The 19601-nt window shown below is 35.3% G+C and overlaps 2 protein-coding genes across 3 annotated transcripts in view; one reads left to right on the top strand and one right to left on the bottom strand.

Annotated features, from left to right (window-relative positions):
- The first annotated feature begins 11099 nt into the window (after window positions 1-11099).
- tecrl2b (trans-2,3-enoyl-CoA reductase-like 2b) lies at window positions 11100-18355 on the top strand. Of its 2 annotated transcripts, XM_042771769.1 has the most exons (13): window positions 11100-11252; window positions 13101-13151; window positions 13602-13653; window positions 13769-13813; window positions 14243-14346; window positions 14441-14556; window positions 15067-15172; window positions 15609-15681; window positions 15752-15795; window positions 16305-16362; window positions 16619-16707; window positions 16903-16948; window positions 17508-18355. In XM_042771769.1, exons 1-13 carry the CDS (start codon window positions 11115-11117, stop codon window positions 17633-17635), a joined length of 1050 nt encoding a protein of 349 aa, XP_042627703.1. In that variant the 5' UTR covers window positions 11100-11114; the 3' UTR covers window positions 17636-18355. The 2 variants fall into 2 exon arrangements, with proteins under 2 accessions (XP_042627703.1, XP_042627698.1); XM_042771764.1 differs by lacking the exon at window positions 11100-11252 and having other exon boundaries at window positions 12907-13151.
- Window positions 18356-19128: 773 nt separating this feature from the next.
- The window catches only part of LOC109063969 (retinal-specific phospholipid-transporting ATPase ABCA4-like), a 38278-nt gene continuing 37805 nt past the window's right edge, over window positions 19129-19601 (bottom strand). The window contains exon 51 of the mRNA XM_042714339.1: window positions 19129-19435. Within this exon, the coding sequence (XP_042570273.1) occupies window positions 19316-19435 (120 nt within the window). The 3' untranslated portion in view covers window positions 19129-19315. The remainder of the gene's footprint in view (window positions 19436-19601) is intronic.

A 19601-nucleotide genomic window follows, 5' to 3' on the forward strand; every position in this document is an offset into this window, starting at 1 on the left:
TATATATATATATATATATATATATATATATATATATATATATATATAGTCTGACAAAATAATTCATTTTAGAATAGTATCTCAAGTTTCCCACTTTTTTTTTAATTAATTTTTTTCAGAAATGCTGTTCAATAATGTTACCTCTACCTCATACTTACAGATTTAATTCAACAAAGGCTTTGTTCATGCTTTCTTTTTTCTGCTCTAGGAAATTTATGGATAAGAGAACTTTGGAAATTTCTGAGGGCTTTGTGATTTTGCTTTTGATGTTGATGAGAAATTATCTTTTTTAATTTTCATCTTCTCCAAAGATCAGACCAAAAAAAAAAAAAAACTTCTCTTCTGTTTATTACTCATTCAGAATTGCTCTGTTCAGACATTGACACGGTTCAGCTAATTATGCTGTTGTTTTCTCAAAACGTGATTCAACCGGTTCTTTGCCAGAGGATGCTCTATCAATATTCATGTACCTAAATGACAAATACCTAAAACAAAGTCATTCATTTTCCCCTCAAAGGAACATTTGCACGTCTTGTTTCACTTCCCGTCTGCTGATTCAGAAACAAATGACAGCACTAGTCTGACGAACACAATTTCACTTCAGTCAACACACCTCTGCAGGCCCCTAATTCAGAGAAACATTATTCAGCAGAGTGAGAATAAGGGATAAAGTACAGTCAGATGTGTATTATCACAAAATAAACCCTGACAGGGGATCTCAGGATCAGGGCTTGTATCCTTCTAGATCCTGAAGGGGTTTCGTTTGCTATAATAACCATCTGACTATTGCATATTTCCATGCTTATTACATATAACAAATGAACATGAAAGATTGGATTTATTATTTATTATACAGTGCTGAGATTGACCAATCAGAATCAAGTACTCCAGAGAGCTGTGTAATAATTATGGCTAATTAATGTGATAAAGTGATATAAATGAATAAGTAAAGTTCTAGGTAAAAATACGATCTTGCTCTCTTGGAAATAGTTAGATCAAAGCACATACAATTTGCAAACTTTTTAGTTTTCCTAAGTTCATGATCAGTCAAAAAGCTTTTAGTTCCAGAGAAGAGTCAAAATGTGCTGACGCTAAAATATTCAGCAGCTTTCAGCAAATTAAAAAGTTACTAAATTAGCACTGCAGGTGTGTGTATTAGAAATGATGTCCTTCCTAGTGACACATGTAATAAAAATGTAAAGTTTTAATACTATATCCATCTGAAGCACCTGAAAAAAAAGTACAATTTAAATTATATAAAAATATAATACTTTTTACTCTACCTGTGTTCAGCTCTCGGTAAATCAGTGATTATGGGCATATGATTATGGACACAAATATGGATGTTTATGAATAAACACATTGTAACCCTGATTCAGTGTGCTTTTTAAAATATATTTACCAAGGGATAAAATAATATGGGATAAAACAATATGAAGCATTTATCTGTAAGGGAAATCATACCTTTATCTTCTTTTTACCAGTGAAATTTGGCTCAGATCACTACTTGCCCATTCAATTCTGCTCACACATCACATGTCTCTATGACAGACAATTTAATCACTAACTTGAATGAATGAGATTTTCGTCATAATTTGTCGTGTGTGACCTGGCTCCAGTTAGCCCGGTGCTCTGGGGTGTCTCAGTGTTGACTACAATGCCTGTGACTGGCCGTTTGACTGACAGCTCCTGGGCAGATGAATCAGGCACACTGTCACCCCGTATCAAAGCTGGGGCAGGTGCTGACTGAAACAGGCCAAGCATAGCATATAAGGCCAACACTAAAATTAACTTTCTCAACACCCCTCTCAGCAGGCACCCAGAGATGCGAACAGAAAATGAAGGGGGGAGCCAAATTAAAAAAGCAGCAGCAGTGCGCAAGCAGCAGGCCTGTGGGTGTTGCAGGCGTATGAAGTTGAGTCACCTCTCAGGTGGAGTGTCAGAGTGATTGGGTGATTGGGTCTGAATACATTAGACATAGTGAAATGAGAACGATACCATGTCACATTGCTCAGAATGGTCATTTATTAGCTTTCAGCTGCATATAAACTGTCAATAACTGTGCACAGCAATTTGTTATGCTATCTTTTGGTTTAATACACACACGCACATAAATGTAAATATTATATGTATACATTATATATTTATTGGGTCGCTGTGATTTTTCCAAAAATATAGACTTAACCCAATCCTTACCCCTAAACCTAACCCTACCCATAATTTATTCCTAAAATCAGTGGGAAATGATAGCTCATTAACAAGGATGTAGAAGCACCTAACCCTGGTTGTAAGCCTAAAACAGATATTTCCTGAAAAATTATACATGTATCTCATTTCTGATTGGTTGATTGATGACATGTTGTACTTGGTGAAATCAGGCTCGACATATTTATCGCTGTTAGTGAGCTATAGAGATTTGTTTAAAATCAAATAATGCTGTTTGTTTTGTTTTTTTAACTTTCTATTCATCAAAGAATCCTGGAAAATTATCACTGTTTCAATGTTAGAAAACACCTGTGCTGCTTAATATTAAAATATTATGCAACACAAGTGTTTTCTAACATTGATAATAATTAGAAATGTTTCTTGAGCTGCAAAACAGCACAATAGAATGATTTCTGAAATAGTGTGACACTGAAGACTGAAGCTTAAAATAGAATCAGTTATTTTAAATTATAATACTATTTCACTATATATGTATAATTTTACTGTATTTTTTTATTAAATGAATACATCCTTAGTCCTAGTTTTAAAAGGTAGTGTATAGCTATTTCAATTGTACTGCATTTTCATTAGAACTTTAAGTTTATTGCAATAAAGTTTTCCTGTATACTTAAAGGATTCTATCTTTTTAAATGCATATACAGTATCTGTTAAAATAGCAAGATATATAGTGATTTATAGATGTCATACAGGGTGAATTAAGGTAAATTGGAACAGCAAAAAGTCTCCCAATTTACCTGAATTCACCTGCTAAAGGCCTACTGTGTCAGGTCACACAGTTGTTGAATAGGCATTGTGCAGGCCATAATTCCTAAATGGTGACTTACAATGGGGTGGAGTTTTCGGAGGAAAACTGGTGTCCTTCTCCATCCCAGGTTCATTTTGAGCTCCAAAGTTAGCTTGTCGAAATCTGTGTGATAGTAAGCATGGGGAATTTTATAAAGAGTCAATGTCTCGCAGGTAGGCGTGGACATCATTGTCTCCTACAAGTTCTGTTGTGAATGCATGGATGTTTCTGGCTTTTGGGATGAGGCCTTTGAGTGTCACTCCATGTGCTGTTTCAGGGCTCACCTGAATTAATCCTTTTCCTTCTGCAGCTGCAGAAGTCTTGAGGACGTTGACTTGTGAAGTGTCAAGCAGAAAACTTTGACTTCCCCCTTTGTATCTGTGTACAGGGGTGAAGGGGCTTGCACTGTTGGCTGTGTGACGTTTTGTTTTCCATGCAGTGTTCAGTATAATGGTAGTCATACTAGTGTGTGTGTGTGTGTGTGTGTGTGTGTGTGTGTGTGTGTGTGTGTGTGTGTGTGTGTGTGTGTGTGTGTGTGTGTGTGTGTGCGCGTGTATGCGTGTGAGTGTGGATTAACAAAATGAAGATCATAAAATGAAACGGCTAAAAATAGTGCAAGTGAGCCTTTGCTGTCTTATATAAACTCTTTTAAGATTCAGGATTCCCAATAGCTACTAGTTCGAGTCCCTTCTAGCTAAACCAGCCCAGAGCTGGCCTAAATCATCAGCATATCTCAATGCTCTCTTCTCCTTTGGTCATGGAAATGAAGGTCAATAGAAAGCATTGCTTATTTATCTCATGTATCAAGGTTTCACAGGCATCTGCATTTTATTTCCAAATGCAAATAGCTGGAAAAAGATCTCCATTGAGGAAAATGTTGTAATAGTCCCATTAACAATCAGTCCAGGCAGGTCCTCTCAGATAGATTTTATAGAATGTTTTAATAATTATTTTCCATTTCCCTCTTCAAATCCATGTAAAAAAAAAAATAATAATAAAATAAAAAGAAAACTCTTCAAATCCATGTAAAAAAAAAAATAATAATAAAATAAAAAGAAAATAATATATATTTTTTTCTTTTTTTCCATAGTGTCAGTAAACATGATCAAGTCTCTTCTAGTAATGTTAACCATAATGCAAAACCGCCATTCTGAAAACCCAGTAGGAATTAATGGCTCAAAAATTATAATTATTTTCTGGATTTTAGGACTGAACAGCATTATTTTTCTATCCGAGCAAACATAACAGCATCAAGAAACACAAACTCTTGTGTACCACGCAGCCAAGACAAGCACTGCTCATGGACAACATCACTACTGAGCCTCTCTCCAGCATATCCACTTCTAAGCTTCTCACAGAAAATGGAGGAGAAAATGGAGGAACTGGTTTATACTGGGACCAAACTCTCAAATATCAACTAAAAAATGGCGGGCCCCACAACCACCAAAGACTGTGGGGCCAGCTCGTCCTCCACCTCCTGTGAGAGCTCTCCGGCTGCTGCCACAACGCTAGGGCCCAAACCCTCCATCTGCTGTAGGTGAACCAAAAACAACTGATAGCAGCTCTCAGTGATATGTGTCGGGTTCCCACTATAAATAGCAGCAACATTCACAAATGTTTACAGAACAAGCGGGAAACCGGTGTGCCTCTAGTTTTCTCTATTTCTGTTTTATCACGTGATAGAAAGTCTAAGGCCTTCTCAAGCCATACAGCTGACTCGTCTTATCTGCGGCCTATTATGCATCAAACATATATTGCTGTTGAGACAAAATGCAATGCCATCAAGTTAGCATTTTAAAACATTTGCTCACTAAAAAACTAAATAATTTATAATCAGTGACTTAATAAGCACAAACAACCTGGATTTTATGTTTCTAAACAAAACATGGCTAGAAGACAGCTGCAGTGGAACGGTCCTGAATGAAACAGCCCCTCCTAACTTTATTTTCATGAGTGTCTGTAGGACTGTTAGAGAGGTGGAGGTGTAGCTGCTCTATTTAAAGATGTCTATCAATGCAAGCAAGTGTCATTTGGTCAGTACTTGTCTTTTGAATATCTAGGGATTGTGTTGAAAAGTGCTCCACGCATTCTGTTTATCATTATTTACAGACCTCCAAAATACTCTCCAGCCTTCGTTGAAGATTTTACAGAAATGCTATCAATGTTTTCCTCAGAGTTTGACTGTTTTGCTATTGCAGGGGATTTTAATATTCACATAGATAATGCAGAAAACAAAACTACAAAATAAATTATAACTCTTTTAAACACTGACCTGATTCAGCATGTGCATGGACCCACACACAAATGTGGACATACTCTAGATTTAATCATCAGTAGGGGTCTAAACATTTCATCCATTGTCATTAAGGATGTAGCACTATATGATCACTTCTGTATTTTCGTTGATATATTGATCTCTGCTACCACTGAATCTAGATCTGTCTCTGTCAGAAAGAGATGCATTAACCAAAACACTAGTGTGCTATTTATAGAGGCTCTGTTGATCTTCTCTTTGGTTCCTTTAACTCCTGTGAAAGTCAGCAAGAAGATAGGCAGACAAAAATAAGCATGGAGAAAATCAGCAGCAGTACAGAGTATGAAAAGACAATGCAGAAAAGTTGAGCGAATGTGGCGGAAGCATCCAAAAGACAGCCTTCATGCTATTAATGTGAAACTAGCCACAGCTAGACAAACTTTCTTTTCAAACCTTATAAACAGTAACTTAGACAACACTTGCACTCTTGTTGCTACTGTTGAGAGACTGACAACCCCCCCCACCCCCAAGTCAGACTGCCAGTGAAATACTCTCCGATAGCAATACTCTCCTTTTTTTTTTTTTTTTTTTTTTTTGGAGAAGATCAATAGTATCAGGAAGGCGATTAGCACATCCCCAAGTTATGCAGAGGTCAGACAGATTTGATTGCAATATTAAAAAGAAGATACTATGTCTGCTTTTTAAGAAATTGATAGCAAAATTTTGGAATAAATAGTACAGCACCTTAAATCGTCAACCTGCTATTTTGACACACTTCCCACATATTTTTTTCAAAAGGGTGCTTAACTGTTTAGAAGCAGATCTCTTAGAAGTGGTGAACACCTCACTTATTTCTGGGACTTTTCCAAACTCCATGAAAACTGCAGTTGTTAAACCCCTTCTGAAAAAAAAAAATCAATCTTGATAACACCATACTGAGCAACTACAGACCAATATCAAATCTTCCTTTTATAGGCAAGATTATTTAAAAGGTAGTCTTTAATCAGCTGAACAAATACTGCGTTTGACACTGTCGATCATAACATACTATTAGAGAGACTGAAAAACTGGGTAGGGCTTTCTGGGATGGACTCAAATGGTTCAAGTCATACTTAGAAGGGAGAGGTTTTATTACATTTACATTTAGTCATTTTGCAGACGCTTTTATCCAAAGCGACTTACAATTGGGGCATACATAAAGCGATTATTCTTAAAGAGGCAGACAGACACAGGAATTCCTTGTAATACCAAGTTTTAGACATTGTTCAAATAAGTACAAGCTAGAAAGAGAACGAATAAATAAAGCGAAAGACAATTTTTTTTTTTTTATGATGAAGTCGAAGAGAAAGAGATGAGTTTTCAGCTGTTGCTTGAAAACTGTCAGGGATTCTGCATTCCGGATAGGGGTGGGAAGATCATTCCACCAGCCAGGAATGGTGAACGAGAATGTTCTGGAAAATGATTTTGAGCCTCTCTGTGATGGTACCATGAGGCGTCGCTCAGTAGCGGATCTCAGACTTCTGGAGGGGATGTAGATACGTAGTAGTGAGTGGAAGTAGGTGGGTGCTAGGCCTGTGGCTGTTCTATATGCAAGCATCAATGTCTTGAACTTGATGCAAGCTGCAACCAGTAGCCAGTGCAAGGATATAAATAGAGGTGTAACACGGGCTCTTTTGGGCTTGTTGAAGATCAGTCATACCGCTGCATTTTGAATCATTTGTAGAGATCTGATTGTGTTTGATGGAAGTCCGGCCAGAAGAGCATTGCAGTAGTCCAGCCTATAAATGAAAAGGGCCTAGACAAGAAGTTGTGCAACATGCTCTGTTAGAAAGGGCCTGATCTTTCTGATATTGTGCAATGCAAACCTGCAAGATAGGGCAGTCTTTGCAATGTGGTCTTTGAAGGTCAGCTGGTCATCAAAGGTTCAACCATGATTTCTGACTGAAATTGTTTGGGTAATTGTAAAAGAACCTAGCTGGATGGAGAAATCATCCTGTAGAACTGGAGTGGCAGGGAAGACAAGAAGCTCAGTCTTTGCCAGGTAGGTGATATTATTTCATCCATGCCGAGATGTCCACAAGGCAGCCTGAGATCTGTGCAACTACTGCTGGATCATCTGGTTGAAATGAGAGATAGAGCTGTGTGTCATCAGCATAGCAATGGTAGGAGAAGCCATGTGCCTGTATGATGGGACCCAGTGATGAGAGGAGGGGTCCAAGAATTGATCCCTGTGGAACCCCAGTGACCAGTTGATGTGCTTTGGATACCTCCCCTCCCCAAGCCACCCTGAAAGGCCTATCAGTGAGATAGGATTCAAACCAGCGAAGTGGAATCCCTGTGATGCCCAGTGATAAGAGGGCAGACAGGAGGATCAGATGATTTACAGTGTCAAAAGCAGCAGATAGATGTAGCAGAATAAGAACTGATGATTTGGAATCAGCTTTTGCAATCCGCAGGGCTTCTGTGACTGACAGTAGAGCAGTCTCAGTTGAATGGCCACTCCTGAAACCTGACTGGTTAGCATCCAGTTTGTTGTTCTGTGAGAGAAACAATGATACCTGGTTGAAAACAGCTCTTTCGAGGGTTTTCACTATGAATGGAAGCTATCCGTAAGTGAAGTGTTTAATGTAGGTTTTTTTGAGCAGTGGGGTTACCCGAGCCTGCTTGAATGCAGTGGGGAAGGTGCCTGTATTATGTGAGTATAGGAGAGCATAAGTATAAGTGGACGTCCCACAAGGCTCAATTCTTGCACCACTCTTGTTTAACCTGTATATGCTCCCACTGAGTCAGAAACAACCAAATTGTCTATCACAGCTATGCTGATGACACCCTGATTTACCTAGCCTTATCGCCAAATGACTACACCCAAGTGACTCCCTCTGCCAATGTATTGATGAAATTAACAGTTGGATGTGCCAGAACTTTCTTCAGTTAAACAATGAAAAAACTAAAGTCATTGCATTTGGAAACAAAGATGAAGTTTTCACAGGTGAATGCATACCTTGACTCTAGGGGTCTAACAACTAAAAATCAAGAATCTGGGTGTGATTACCCATAAACGTAACCAATGCAGTTTTGAGCCAGAAAGAGAATTGATTAGTTCATCTCTTGAGTCTTCATGTTTTTCCAGTCACTCGTTCGTCACATGACAGACCCATAAGCTTTAACATATGCAGTCTGAGTTGGAAAGAGACTTAATAATAATAATAACCAACTCTTTAAAATCTTTGTTACAACATTCAGTGTATGGAAAATAACCATCATGACAGAAATTCACACATTAATAAACTGTACGTAGTAAAAAAGCTACAATTTGAGACCAGAAATGCAGTAACTGTAAGAGTAAATAATTATAATAATGATGATGATGATGATGATAATAATAATAACTATGCACCCATTTGTAATGAAGCTTGTAAATTAATGTCTCTATCCAATGCTGTCACGTCACATGACAAAAGAACGAACAATAGGTTAAAGCCTTTTATACAGTCTATGGTTAAAGCTTATGGGGCTGTCACGTGATGAAAGAACGACTCAACCCCGAAGACTCGATAGATGAACTAATCAATTCTCTTTCCGGCTCAGACTGCATAGGTTATAGCTTGTGGGTCTGTCACGTGATGAAAGAACGACTCAAACCCGAAGACTTGTCAGATAAGAGGTGAGGTGAGCTAATCATAGACTGAAGACCCAGGGAAACAATGAATTAATCTTTTCTGTTTCTTATAGCATTTTTGTTTTGTATTGTTTGTAGTGTGATCAACGTTTGCGTAAGTACTAGTAGACATGTTAGGGAAGTAACACGTAACATTTTAATTATATTTTGATAAAATGAACAAAATGAACAAAATGACTCGAAAAAAGATTTGTTCATTTTGCTGAAGGAGACTCAAAGGTCAGAGTCGGTAAAATGATCCAAACTTCCCATCACTACTTCCATCATTTTTGGTCATACAGATAAGAGTAACGCATCTTTTTTATCTTTATGGTGTTTTGGTTTGTTATTGTGCAATATGGGTAGGTATTTTGTATCTTTTTGTAAAATAATTAAAGCAAACATGATGCGGTTTCTGCCATCTTGGAAATTGAGCTTGTCACTTCAAAACTCTGTGTTGTTTATTACAGACATGAAAAATATATCTATAGAGAATGAAACTTTTAAATGAACCTATTCAGATAGAAAACAAATATTTTCACATTATGTAATTCATATAAAAATGCATACAGGTGCTGCGGAGATGAGTCAGTATTGCCGACTTCATCTCTTAAACAGAAAGAACTAGTGTAACAATAAATTATGACGTTACAATAAATTAAAACATTAATGCAGTGTACTTGCTGTTTTTCCCAAACAAATTCATAATTATTATATTTGCCGGTGTGCTGTGGGTAGCCTTTTTTGTGTGTGCTTGAGAGCTTATTAGGCTATGTAGGCAATTGCTCATTATTAAGATTTATATGGTTTATTAATAAAAGCGTGACTAATAGTCGACCAATGCTTAAAATGAATGACTTCCAGTCAACCAGAAAAATCTTTAGTCGAGGGCAGCTCTAATGCATATTGACTAATTGTTTACGAGAAGCATACATATAAGAGGCTAACAATTAGATGAATATATAGCCTACTTGTTTAATTAGTGACACTTAGCCTGCATTTTAAAATGTTTATTTGAATGTGGCAATTAACATTTTTATTTTAAAACCTTTATTTTAATATGGCAACATAATATTGTGCTCTACAATATTTCTGTGAATATCAGCCAATCACTGTGTGCATAGTTTGTAAGTGTGCTGACATCATCCATAGCAAGGAGGTCAGCCCTGCCCTTATTCTTAGCTTAAGACTTCTCTCTATTCCTTAATAAAAGTTTGTCTCAGCAGATTTGTGAATATGTTTTTTATTGTTGTTATTGTTGTTGTTGTTGTTTAAATTAAATAAAAATAATTCTTAGCTAACATCTATTACTGCTATTTAGGAAAACTCTTAGTGGTAAGATAAAATGTTTTGTGAATATGGGCCCAGATGTGCTAAAACAATAGTCACATTTAAATGCAGACTCAAAACTCATCTGTTTAGCTGTGCATTTATTGAATGAGCACTGTGCAATGTCCGAACTGATTGCACTATATTTAATGTACAATCATTTTCAATTCTTAACTCTTTTAAACTCATTTTAAACCTCTTAAATCAAAATTTAAATCATTTGCAAAGTTTTAAAATCCTTGTTTTATAGTTTTGTGATTTTTTTTATTATTATTGTTATTTCCTTTTATTTTATGTAAAGCACTTTGAATTACCATTGTGTATGAAATGTGCTATATAAATAAACTTGCCTTGCCTTGCCTTGCCTACTGTAAAGAGAGCTAGTGCTGCCTCCTAGCGGTTGAAAACTGAATAAAATTACAAGCTCAAAATAAGTTACACTGAGCCATGGCCATCATCAGACTTCCTTTTTTTTAATTTTTTAATTTTTTTAATTTTTTTTTAAATAAATAAAAACAGAAAAATTTTGTAAAAAAAAAAAATTTAAATAAAAATGTTCATTATAAAAGACCCTCACCCATTACTTCCAATTACAACAGCATTTACTCTCTGTTTGCTGAAACACTGTTCAGTCAGTCAGTTTAATTAGCGCAGTTGTCACATCCTCAGCACCTCTTGATATATGCCTGATTCTATGGCTAATTATCTACTGTATTGATCACTGGAGACAACTGTCTATTTATTTCCAGCACTGGAGAGCAGTTACTCTCCATTTGACATTCTCATTAGGATTCAGCAGGAGATATTTAGTGGGCTGATAACATCTCATTCAACAAAGGCAAGGCAGGCTTATATGAGGAGTTATGGCCTCTTCTGCTCGTATGGACATGCTGGATGAAAACATTGATTCTTTAAGAGGCTGGGAGACGATTGTGTGGCATGGTTTTCATCTGGAGGACTGGAGGAGACATGGAGTCATTAATAGAGTCGCCTATTTTGAGGTAATTACTTGAATTACATTATGGCTTTACTTTTTCCCCACAGATGTTCTGTTTTAAATAGAAGAGCTAAAATATCTGAATAGGATGGATGGGTTATATTTCTGCATTTAATGAACTGTGTTTTGTGCCATATGTGTCCTCATGACTTACTTATGAATTAATAGAATGCTTAGTTAATTATTTAATAGCTTTAACTAAAGATAAACCAGTATATTTAATTATATTGACAATCTTCTGGTTATGGTTGTATACAATTATGATTACTGGTTCTAACCATAACCCTATTGGGTACTACTAATTCATGTCTTCAGGTGGTTCTAAAGAATAGCACATAACAACACCATTATAATCAGGTGTAAAATTAAATATTAATTAATTGTGTACAAAAGAAGTAATTTTTTTAAAAAGTTATATCTAATAAAAATAATTTAGCAAAATATGCATTTTACTAGCTTGGCCACATTTGCAAAGTTTGGATCCTGTACTGAAAATTATGCATTAATAATAATAATAATAATAATAATAATAATAATAATAATAATAATAATTCATTTATTTTAAATTTCAAAATTGACCCAAATGCATTTTGATGTTAATAAAATACATATTTTAATATGTCAGAATATATGTAAAATATTTTAGAAATAATTCTTGAAATGTTTAAATGTAAGCCAAATTATTATTATTATTATTATTATTGTTATTATTATTATTATTATTATTATTATTATCATTATCATTATCATTATCATTATCATTATTGTTATTGTTATTATTATTATTATTATTATTATTATTTAGTGCATATTAATTGTCAGACAAAAATACACAAAACAAACATAATCCATATTGACATTGGTTGTAAACATGTAAGGTGATCTCTAGATTTACAGTAACTGTGTTGTATATGTGTAGTAAAAGAAATTAAACATCAATGATTTTTAACTTTTACATTTTAAAAACACAATTTATTATTATTATTATTATTATTATTATTATTATTATTAAGGAAACTTTTCCATTTGATACATAGAATAAGATGTTGAGAAGATTCCAGTGATCTCTGTGTGTGGTCACATCTACTCTTTCACAGTAGGGCTGTAGGGCTGATATCTCAGCAATGCTCTGCTCCACTTTTCTTCATACTTTAAGCCGGTAATCAAGGCTAGAATATCAATAAAAGGCTGGATACAGTTAAAGCATGATGGGGGGGACGTCTCCCCTTACCAGAAGGATTAAACTCAAAGCACTTGATGAAATGATAGTTGACAGTGTTATTGGGGTTCAGAGGTCTGTGAGGCAGGGTGCAGCGGGGCTGATAAATTGCCCCTCACCGTCAGAGACAAATATAGACCAGCCTGCAGCTCAAATCCAAGACATGCCCCTCACGTCTCTTCACGGGTGTGCGTCCATGTGCATGTGCCTGCACTGTATGTTGACTTCATGACAAACATATTTCTGCAGAAACAGATCACAAATACTAATATAACAGGCCCTGTTTTTTGGAAATGAAAAGTCATGCAAGCTTGACAGTGTTTGAAATCTCAAATTGTGGTAGCCTGAGCAAAACTATTTAACTTTGTCAACAAGATCCTCTGACTGCGATACTCAACTCGATATGCCTGTGAGGTCATTATGAGCATTCCATCTCTTACCATGTGGCTGTAAGGGTCTCATCGCATCTGTACACCGACCACCAAAACCAGGGCTCACCTACAGCCCTCAGCAGGCATCATGCAATGTGTGGATTTAAGGAGTCTCTTCACCGTAGCCCAATTCATAAAAGCCAGATGTGACCACGGCCTGAAAGCTGGGACTACAGAGAATAAGAATTATGTCTTTTTTGAGGTGGAGATCCTGGACCTCAAGAACAAGGCACAACTCTGCTACCTGGATAAGGTGCATTTAGCAGTGTAATTTTAGTATTATTAATGTACTATTATGGTATTTATTAACGTTTTTTAATTAGTTTTTATTTTTATTTTATATTTTTAATTTATATTTGGGGATTTTGTTGTTGTTTTATCATTTTTAATAGTGTTTCTTTTTAAAATATATTTCTATTTATTCATTTTGATTTCAGTTTGTTATTTTAGCACTTTAAATGAAAATTAAAACTAATTGAAATGATTTATTTTTTCATATTTATATGTTTATATTTATATACACTTTCAATATTTATAATTAATTGTATTTTTATTTCAATTAACAAAAAAGTGTTTTTAATAGTTTTTGGTTTTAGCTGTTGTTATACAACACTGGCATTGGGTCAGAAATCACTTTTGACTGAATAAAGGCCTCTTAATCGTCTGGGAGTTACAGCTGAGAAAAATTCTTGAACTTTCTCAGGTGGAGCCCAACGCCACCATCGCAGAGATCAAGACCTTGTTGCACAAAATTTGTAAGTGTTTTTGTTCTTACACAATCATATATGCTTACTCAAACTGTGCAGCTTACATACATGATGCAATATGACCAAGCTGTTTTAAATATTTTAATTTTTGAAATTCCTGCAGACCCCAAGTTTTATCCATCAAGACAGGCACTGAAGCTGCATCCAGGTACACTTTCCCATCCATCTATTATATTTTATTTTATTTTTTACATGAATTCTTTTTTTTTGTAACTTTTTATATCATTTTATTTTGTTCTGTTGGACATCTTGTGTATTCCATTGCAATTTCTAAAATATTTGTTCAAAAACGTTCACCAAACCCAGAAGAAAAATCCAGAAGAATTAAAGTCTAGTACAGTAGACAGATGCTTTTGCAATCTTAGATCTGCAACAGCTGCGACGCATATGTGCACGTCTGCACTTCTCCTGATAGAATGTCAGGCTTCATATCACAATGGAGAACGCAAGAGTGAGGAAACATCAGTTAGTTAATAATATAAACAAGAAAAGTTGTTTTTATTGGAATGTTTATAAAAATGACTTGCATTTATTTTTGATATTTCTTCATATTATGACTGAGTTGGTTGATTCTCAGAGGGGAAGGCCCTCAGTGATGATGATGTGCTGGAGGATCTACCAGTTGGCACGACTGCAACAATGTTCTTCCAGGACCTCGGCCCACAGTTAGGCTGGACTATGGTAAAGAAAGCATCTGATACATGCTCATTCAGACAATAGCAGCTCGTATAATGTGTATGACAATAATGGTGGTTTTGTTGGGTGCTGATCGTAGGTATTTCTGGCAGAGTGTCTTGGGCCGCTTTTCATTTACCTGCTGTTCTACTATCGGCTTCCATACATCTACGGTTACGAGTATGACTACACCCAAAGTCCATTTAAAGTTGTCAAGTGAGTTCAGAGAGAAAACCCTTATTCAGATGAGCTGAACTTGATGTGCTGATGGACAGAAAAGTGAACACACTATTACAAATCCTTTCAATTTCTTAAATGCCTGATCTATCTATTGCATTCAGTTTTGTTGGTGTAACCCAATGGTTCTCAACTCTGGCACTCAAGGTCCACTTTCCTGCAGAGTTGAGCTCCAACCTTGATCAAACTCACCTGCCAGTAACTCCTGAAGACCTTGATTACCATGTTCAGGTGTGTTTGATTAGGGTTGGAGCTAAACTCTGCAGGAAAGTCGAGTGCCAGAGTTGAGAACCACTGGTGTAACCCTGATGTATTTTGATTGGTTCAGTGGTGTTAAATAGTATTTCTGACTTTAGATGTTACTGCATGAATCACATTTTTCAGTTTTAAAAAGTGCAGCTCATTTTTTCAGTGTGAAAATGAATATTAAACAATATACCAAAGGTGTGGCAAAATGTTTATGGTTTATATTTGACCCTGCTGATTCAGGCTGGCTTGCTGGTGTCACTCTCTTCATTACATTAAGAGGCTTGTGGAAACTATTTTTATCCATCGCTTTTCTGACGGAACATTACCTTTACGCACCATCATGATGGTATGTGTATGTCTGTATTTTTTCATATGAAATTGTCACAGTATTTACTGTCTTTGGCACATTAGCTAATGTGTCTGAAGTGCTTATGACATTGGCATTAGTTCAGTGGTGTCAGTGAAGCGCTGAGGAGCTTTGGGGGGAATATTTGGCTGCTTTCCATTAAGCGTCCTCTTGCAGGTTTAAATTATGGCCCTACAGTATCTTTCAACACACTCAGAATACATATGGTTTGACCATATGGAAGAGTCATTCAAAATATTGCCTGCACATGTGAATTCTAATCATGCAAATGAGCAAGCTTAAATGAAGTTAAACATAACTAAAGTATACATTTAAGCTTTGCATTTAGTATAAATTTAAGGAATTATTCTTTGAGCTGTTACTGTGTGTTATAATAGACCCGATCCTTACATGAATTTAAACCGTGATTCTGTAGCTCTGTCTGTATTACTGGGGATTTGCAGCATGGCAGGCATATTACATCAACCATCCGCTCTACACCCCACCAAGTAAGTGCTCATTATGTCACACATTACATTAGTTTGTGAGCCTCATATTAACTTCCGGTTGTTTTTCTAGCTTATGGGAGACTTCAGATCTACACTGCACTGGCAATGTTTTTGGTATGTGTGTCAAAATCTTTATTAATATTCAGTATTTATTATTAGATTTTAAATATTTTCAAATATTTAGGCTACATTAAATATTATGTTACATTGATTTAATATATATTATGTATATGTATTATGTATGTATTAAACATTGTTACATTGATTTAATATATATATATATTAATCATTAAGAGAGTTTCATCTTCCAAACCATGCCTTTACTCAAATTTGATTAACCTATGATGATTATGCATATTTTAATGATGTAGGGGAAGATTTCACAGAAAATTATGTACATACATTCACATACATACATGCATTTACTGTTTTGAAGTGCTCATTATTTATGTGACCATTTACTCTGACAAGATGTTGTATAGCCATATGTAATATTACATTGAACAATAATGTTCTTCCACATTATTTTAGCTATTAACCACTAGAGGACCACATGTTACATAGTGTAGCTTTATTTTTACATAACTGTTTTTCCTCATCATCTCTTTGTTCATTTTATTCAGGTCTGTGAGTTTGGAAATTTCTCAGTTCATCTGATTTTGAATCGAATCAGTTGTAATGGTGAGTCCTAATAAAGATTCATCTCTGTGGCTGTGTGGGCATAAACTTGACCCATCAAGACAGACAATGAAACCTAGTGATTGTGATTAATTACCATTTCTTTGTCCCTTTCATAAAGGACTGTGTGGGTGTGCGCAGAAAAAAAAATGTTACATTAATACCTTCTTCAGAGACTATGCATTCTCCTGACTAATCCTTAGCTATATTAGATATTTCCATTACCGCATAACCTTATGCTTTTCTCACACTTCAACAGGGTCCAGGCCTAAAGAGATTCCTTATCCCACAAATAATCCATTCACTTGGCTCTTTTTCTTCGTGTCCTGCCCAAACTACACATATGAGGTTTGTCAAGTTTACAGAATAATCTGTTTCATGACAAAAAAAAAGCAGTAAAGGAGACATTTGGAATGTCTGGGGCTGTCCACACCTGGGGAGAGCAGCATGTGAAATGTTTCTTGTTGATTCCGGGGATCTTGAAGAATATTGTCTGTGTTTTGTGTAGTGATGTAAAATTGGAAAATTTGCATTTATTTCCAGGTGGGATCATGGATCAGCTTCACAGCAATGACACAATGTGTTCCAGGTAGACAGTATTTCACCACACACCATCTGCACACTACAATAAAGAGTCCAACTCTGCATCTCTCTCAAACTGGCCATATTTGAGAAAAAAAAAAAGTTTGTTGATTTCTAATTTAATTATTGGGAGGACTTGTCCCCCTTAATGTCTATGGTGGATACGGCACTGATCAGACTTGAAAATATGTTGTGGATTATCGTGGTTTAATGTTAGCTAACTAGTGATTTTTTTTTTGCAAACAATTCTTTGAAGAACCTTAAATATGAACATAAGATTGAACCCGCCAAACATAGGAGTAGGGGAAAGCTTAGGGGTAAAGGGTAGAAATGGGATTGGATCAATGACCAGATTGAAAAATGGGATTCAAAATCTAAACCTGGAAATGAACAGTTATTTAAAGTTAAAAAAGGTCAAAATAAACATTGACGCAAAATGAATGAGCTACATTTAATATTCTGCAAGCAAAATATTTCCCACCAGTGCTCTCTGACTATAATATTTTTTAGTATATATTTTGCTGCACCTACCTTATAAAAAGCGTGAATCTTTCATATCTTTGCAGTGGGAGTTTTCGCATTTTTGGGTCTTATTCAGATGACTATATGGGCTCGGGCAAAGCATAAAACCTACAATGAGCAATTCAAAGATTATCCTGACTTGAGAACGGCCATCATTCCACTCTTCTTCTAGATCGATTGGATGGAGGATGAACCTACATGCACTTTTTTCATTGGAAGCGTCACCAAACAAAATATTATAAGCAGCAAAATAAGCCTATTGTTTCTCTGTTAGACATTGTGATTTATTCAGACAGAGATACGATTGTGATACTGTCTGAAGTGTGAAATGGTAATTATTATTCAGAGAAGCTTACTGAGAATAGATTGAGGTTGAACTGCAAGTTTGAGGAAGATATACTAACAGAAATGTCTTGCAAAAAGGAGGGTTTTTTTTTTTTTTTTTTTTTTTTTGGCAAACTTATAATAAGTTGAGTCCTGATTGTGACCACCAACCAGAAAACAGTGTACAATTTGATTTTATTGATGTTGGTTGTTCATTTTTGTATTCCATTAAAACATTTTGCAGAACATATCTGAGTGTTTGTGTCATAAAGAAAATGTTACTGAAGATTTTATTTCCCAGAAATAAGTGATCGTCAGTTTCCAAATGTCAATATTTTCAAGACATGATAAAACAACAAACTTACAGAATAGTGTCTGTCATTGAAAGCTGTATTATTGCATATTAAAACTATTGGCTTAAAATATTCACTAAAAATTCCCCCAAAAAGAAACATACTGTATCCTTCCCAACTGTCATTCTCTACAGCATGAGGTCAAGGTTTGCCTGGTTCGCATGGTCAAGTTAGCTTCTTGCCATAATTACATTATCATTCAATTTGTATCTATGTTTGTGTGGTAATAAATTAGTTTATTTTTTGAAATGGAAAAAGAAAAACTGAAAGCTGAGAGTTATGCTTTATAAAGTGAGCGCCAGCCAGCTGACCCTGAGAAATAGTAACAATAAAAAAAATTAACTTTGATGGAATAATGCAATGATGCTGCAAATTTGCAGAAGTTTCAGGTTAAGATTTCAAATTTATAATCCATTTGATATTATCTTGTTGATGTTTAAGCAGTACAGAAGCAATGTATTATCTGAGTTATATTGGAATAAAGCGTTTCACTGCTTTGGTTCAGCATTTCAAAGATTTGTACAGCAAAGAAAAACTGCAATTGCAAGAAAGAAAAACACTAATATTTACAAATGTATAAACATAATAAATACATTTCAAATTGCATGGGAGTTCTGTGTGTGGAAACTGAATATTTATGGTTTTATACAATTATTTTAACTGGGCTGCATCAATTCACCAGTACTAAAGGTATAGTTTACACAAAAATTGTTTGCTCAACCTCATGTCTTTCCAAACATTTATTATTATTATTATTTATTATTATTTTTTTTTTATTTTTTTTTTGCTAAACACAAAATATATTTTGAAGAATGTTGATAACTAAACAGTTTTGGTTTTTTATTTTTTTTTTTTTGAAGAATGTTTATATTTTGAAGGTTTTTGTTTTTTAAACAGTTTTGGTTTTTCAAATAATGTTTTTTTTTCAACTAAACAGTTTTGGTTTTTCAAATAATGGAAGTCAGTGGGAACCAAAACTGTTTGATTACTAGCATTTTTCACAATATCTTGTTTGGAACGACATGAGGGTAAATGTTGACAGAATTTTCATTTTTGGGTGGACTATCCCTTTGATGTGTGGAGGTTTAAGAACTCTATAAAGGCTTTAAGAACTCTATAAACAACATTGTGTAATGTGCTGTAAGCCACGAGTCCTTTTGAAGCATATGAGTTTTTTAACTGTTTTTTGCCGCATCTCTTTGTAGCGGTGAGATCTTTTTCTCTCGTTTCGACACTGATGCTCTGAGCTGAGTATCATCCTCTCCTGACTGCTGCTTGGCAAAACTCACAAACACCTGTAAGGCAGTGAAACAGATGAGCTGTTAGTCCTGTCAGTTACATCTTCTGAACAAATCGAATTCAATCTCAGTATGGGAATTTCAACCAATAATTCATTTCTAATGGAAGGTCCCTAGAGCGCAGCATGTCAATTTTACAGCATCAAGCAATTTTTCTTGTCTG

The sequence above is a fragment of the Cyprinus carpio genome, chromosome A2 (assembly GCF_018340385.1).
Source record: "Cyprinus carpio isolate SPL01 chromosome A2, ASM1834038v1, whole genome shotgun sequence".
NCBI lineage: Eukaryota > Metazoa > Chordata > Actinopteri > Cypriniformes > Cyprinidae > Cyprinus > Cyprinus carpio.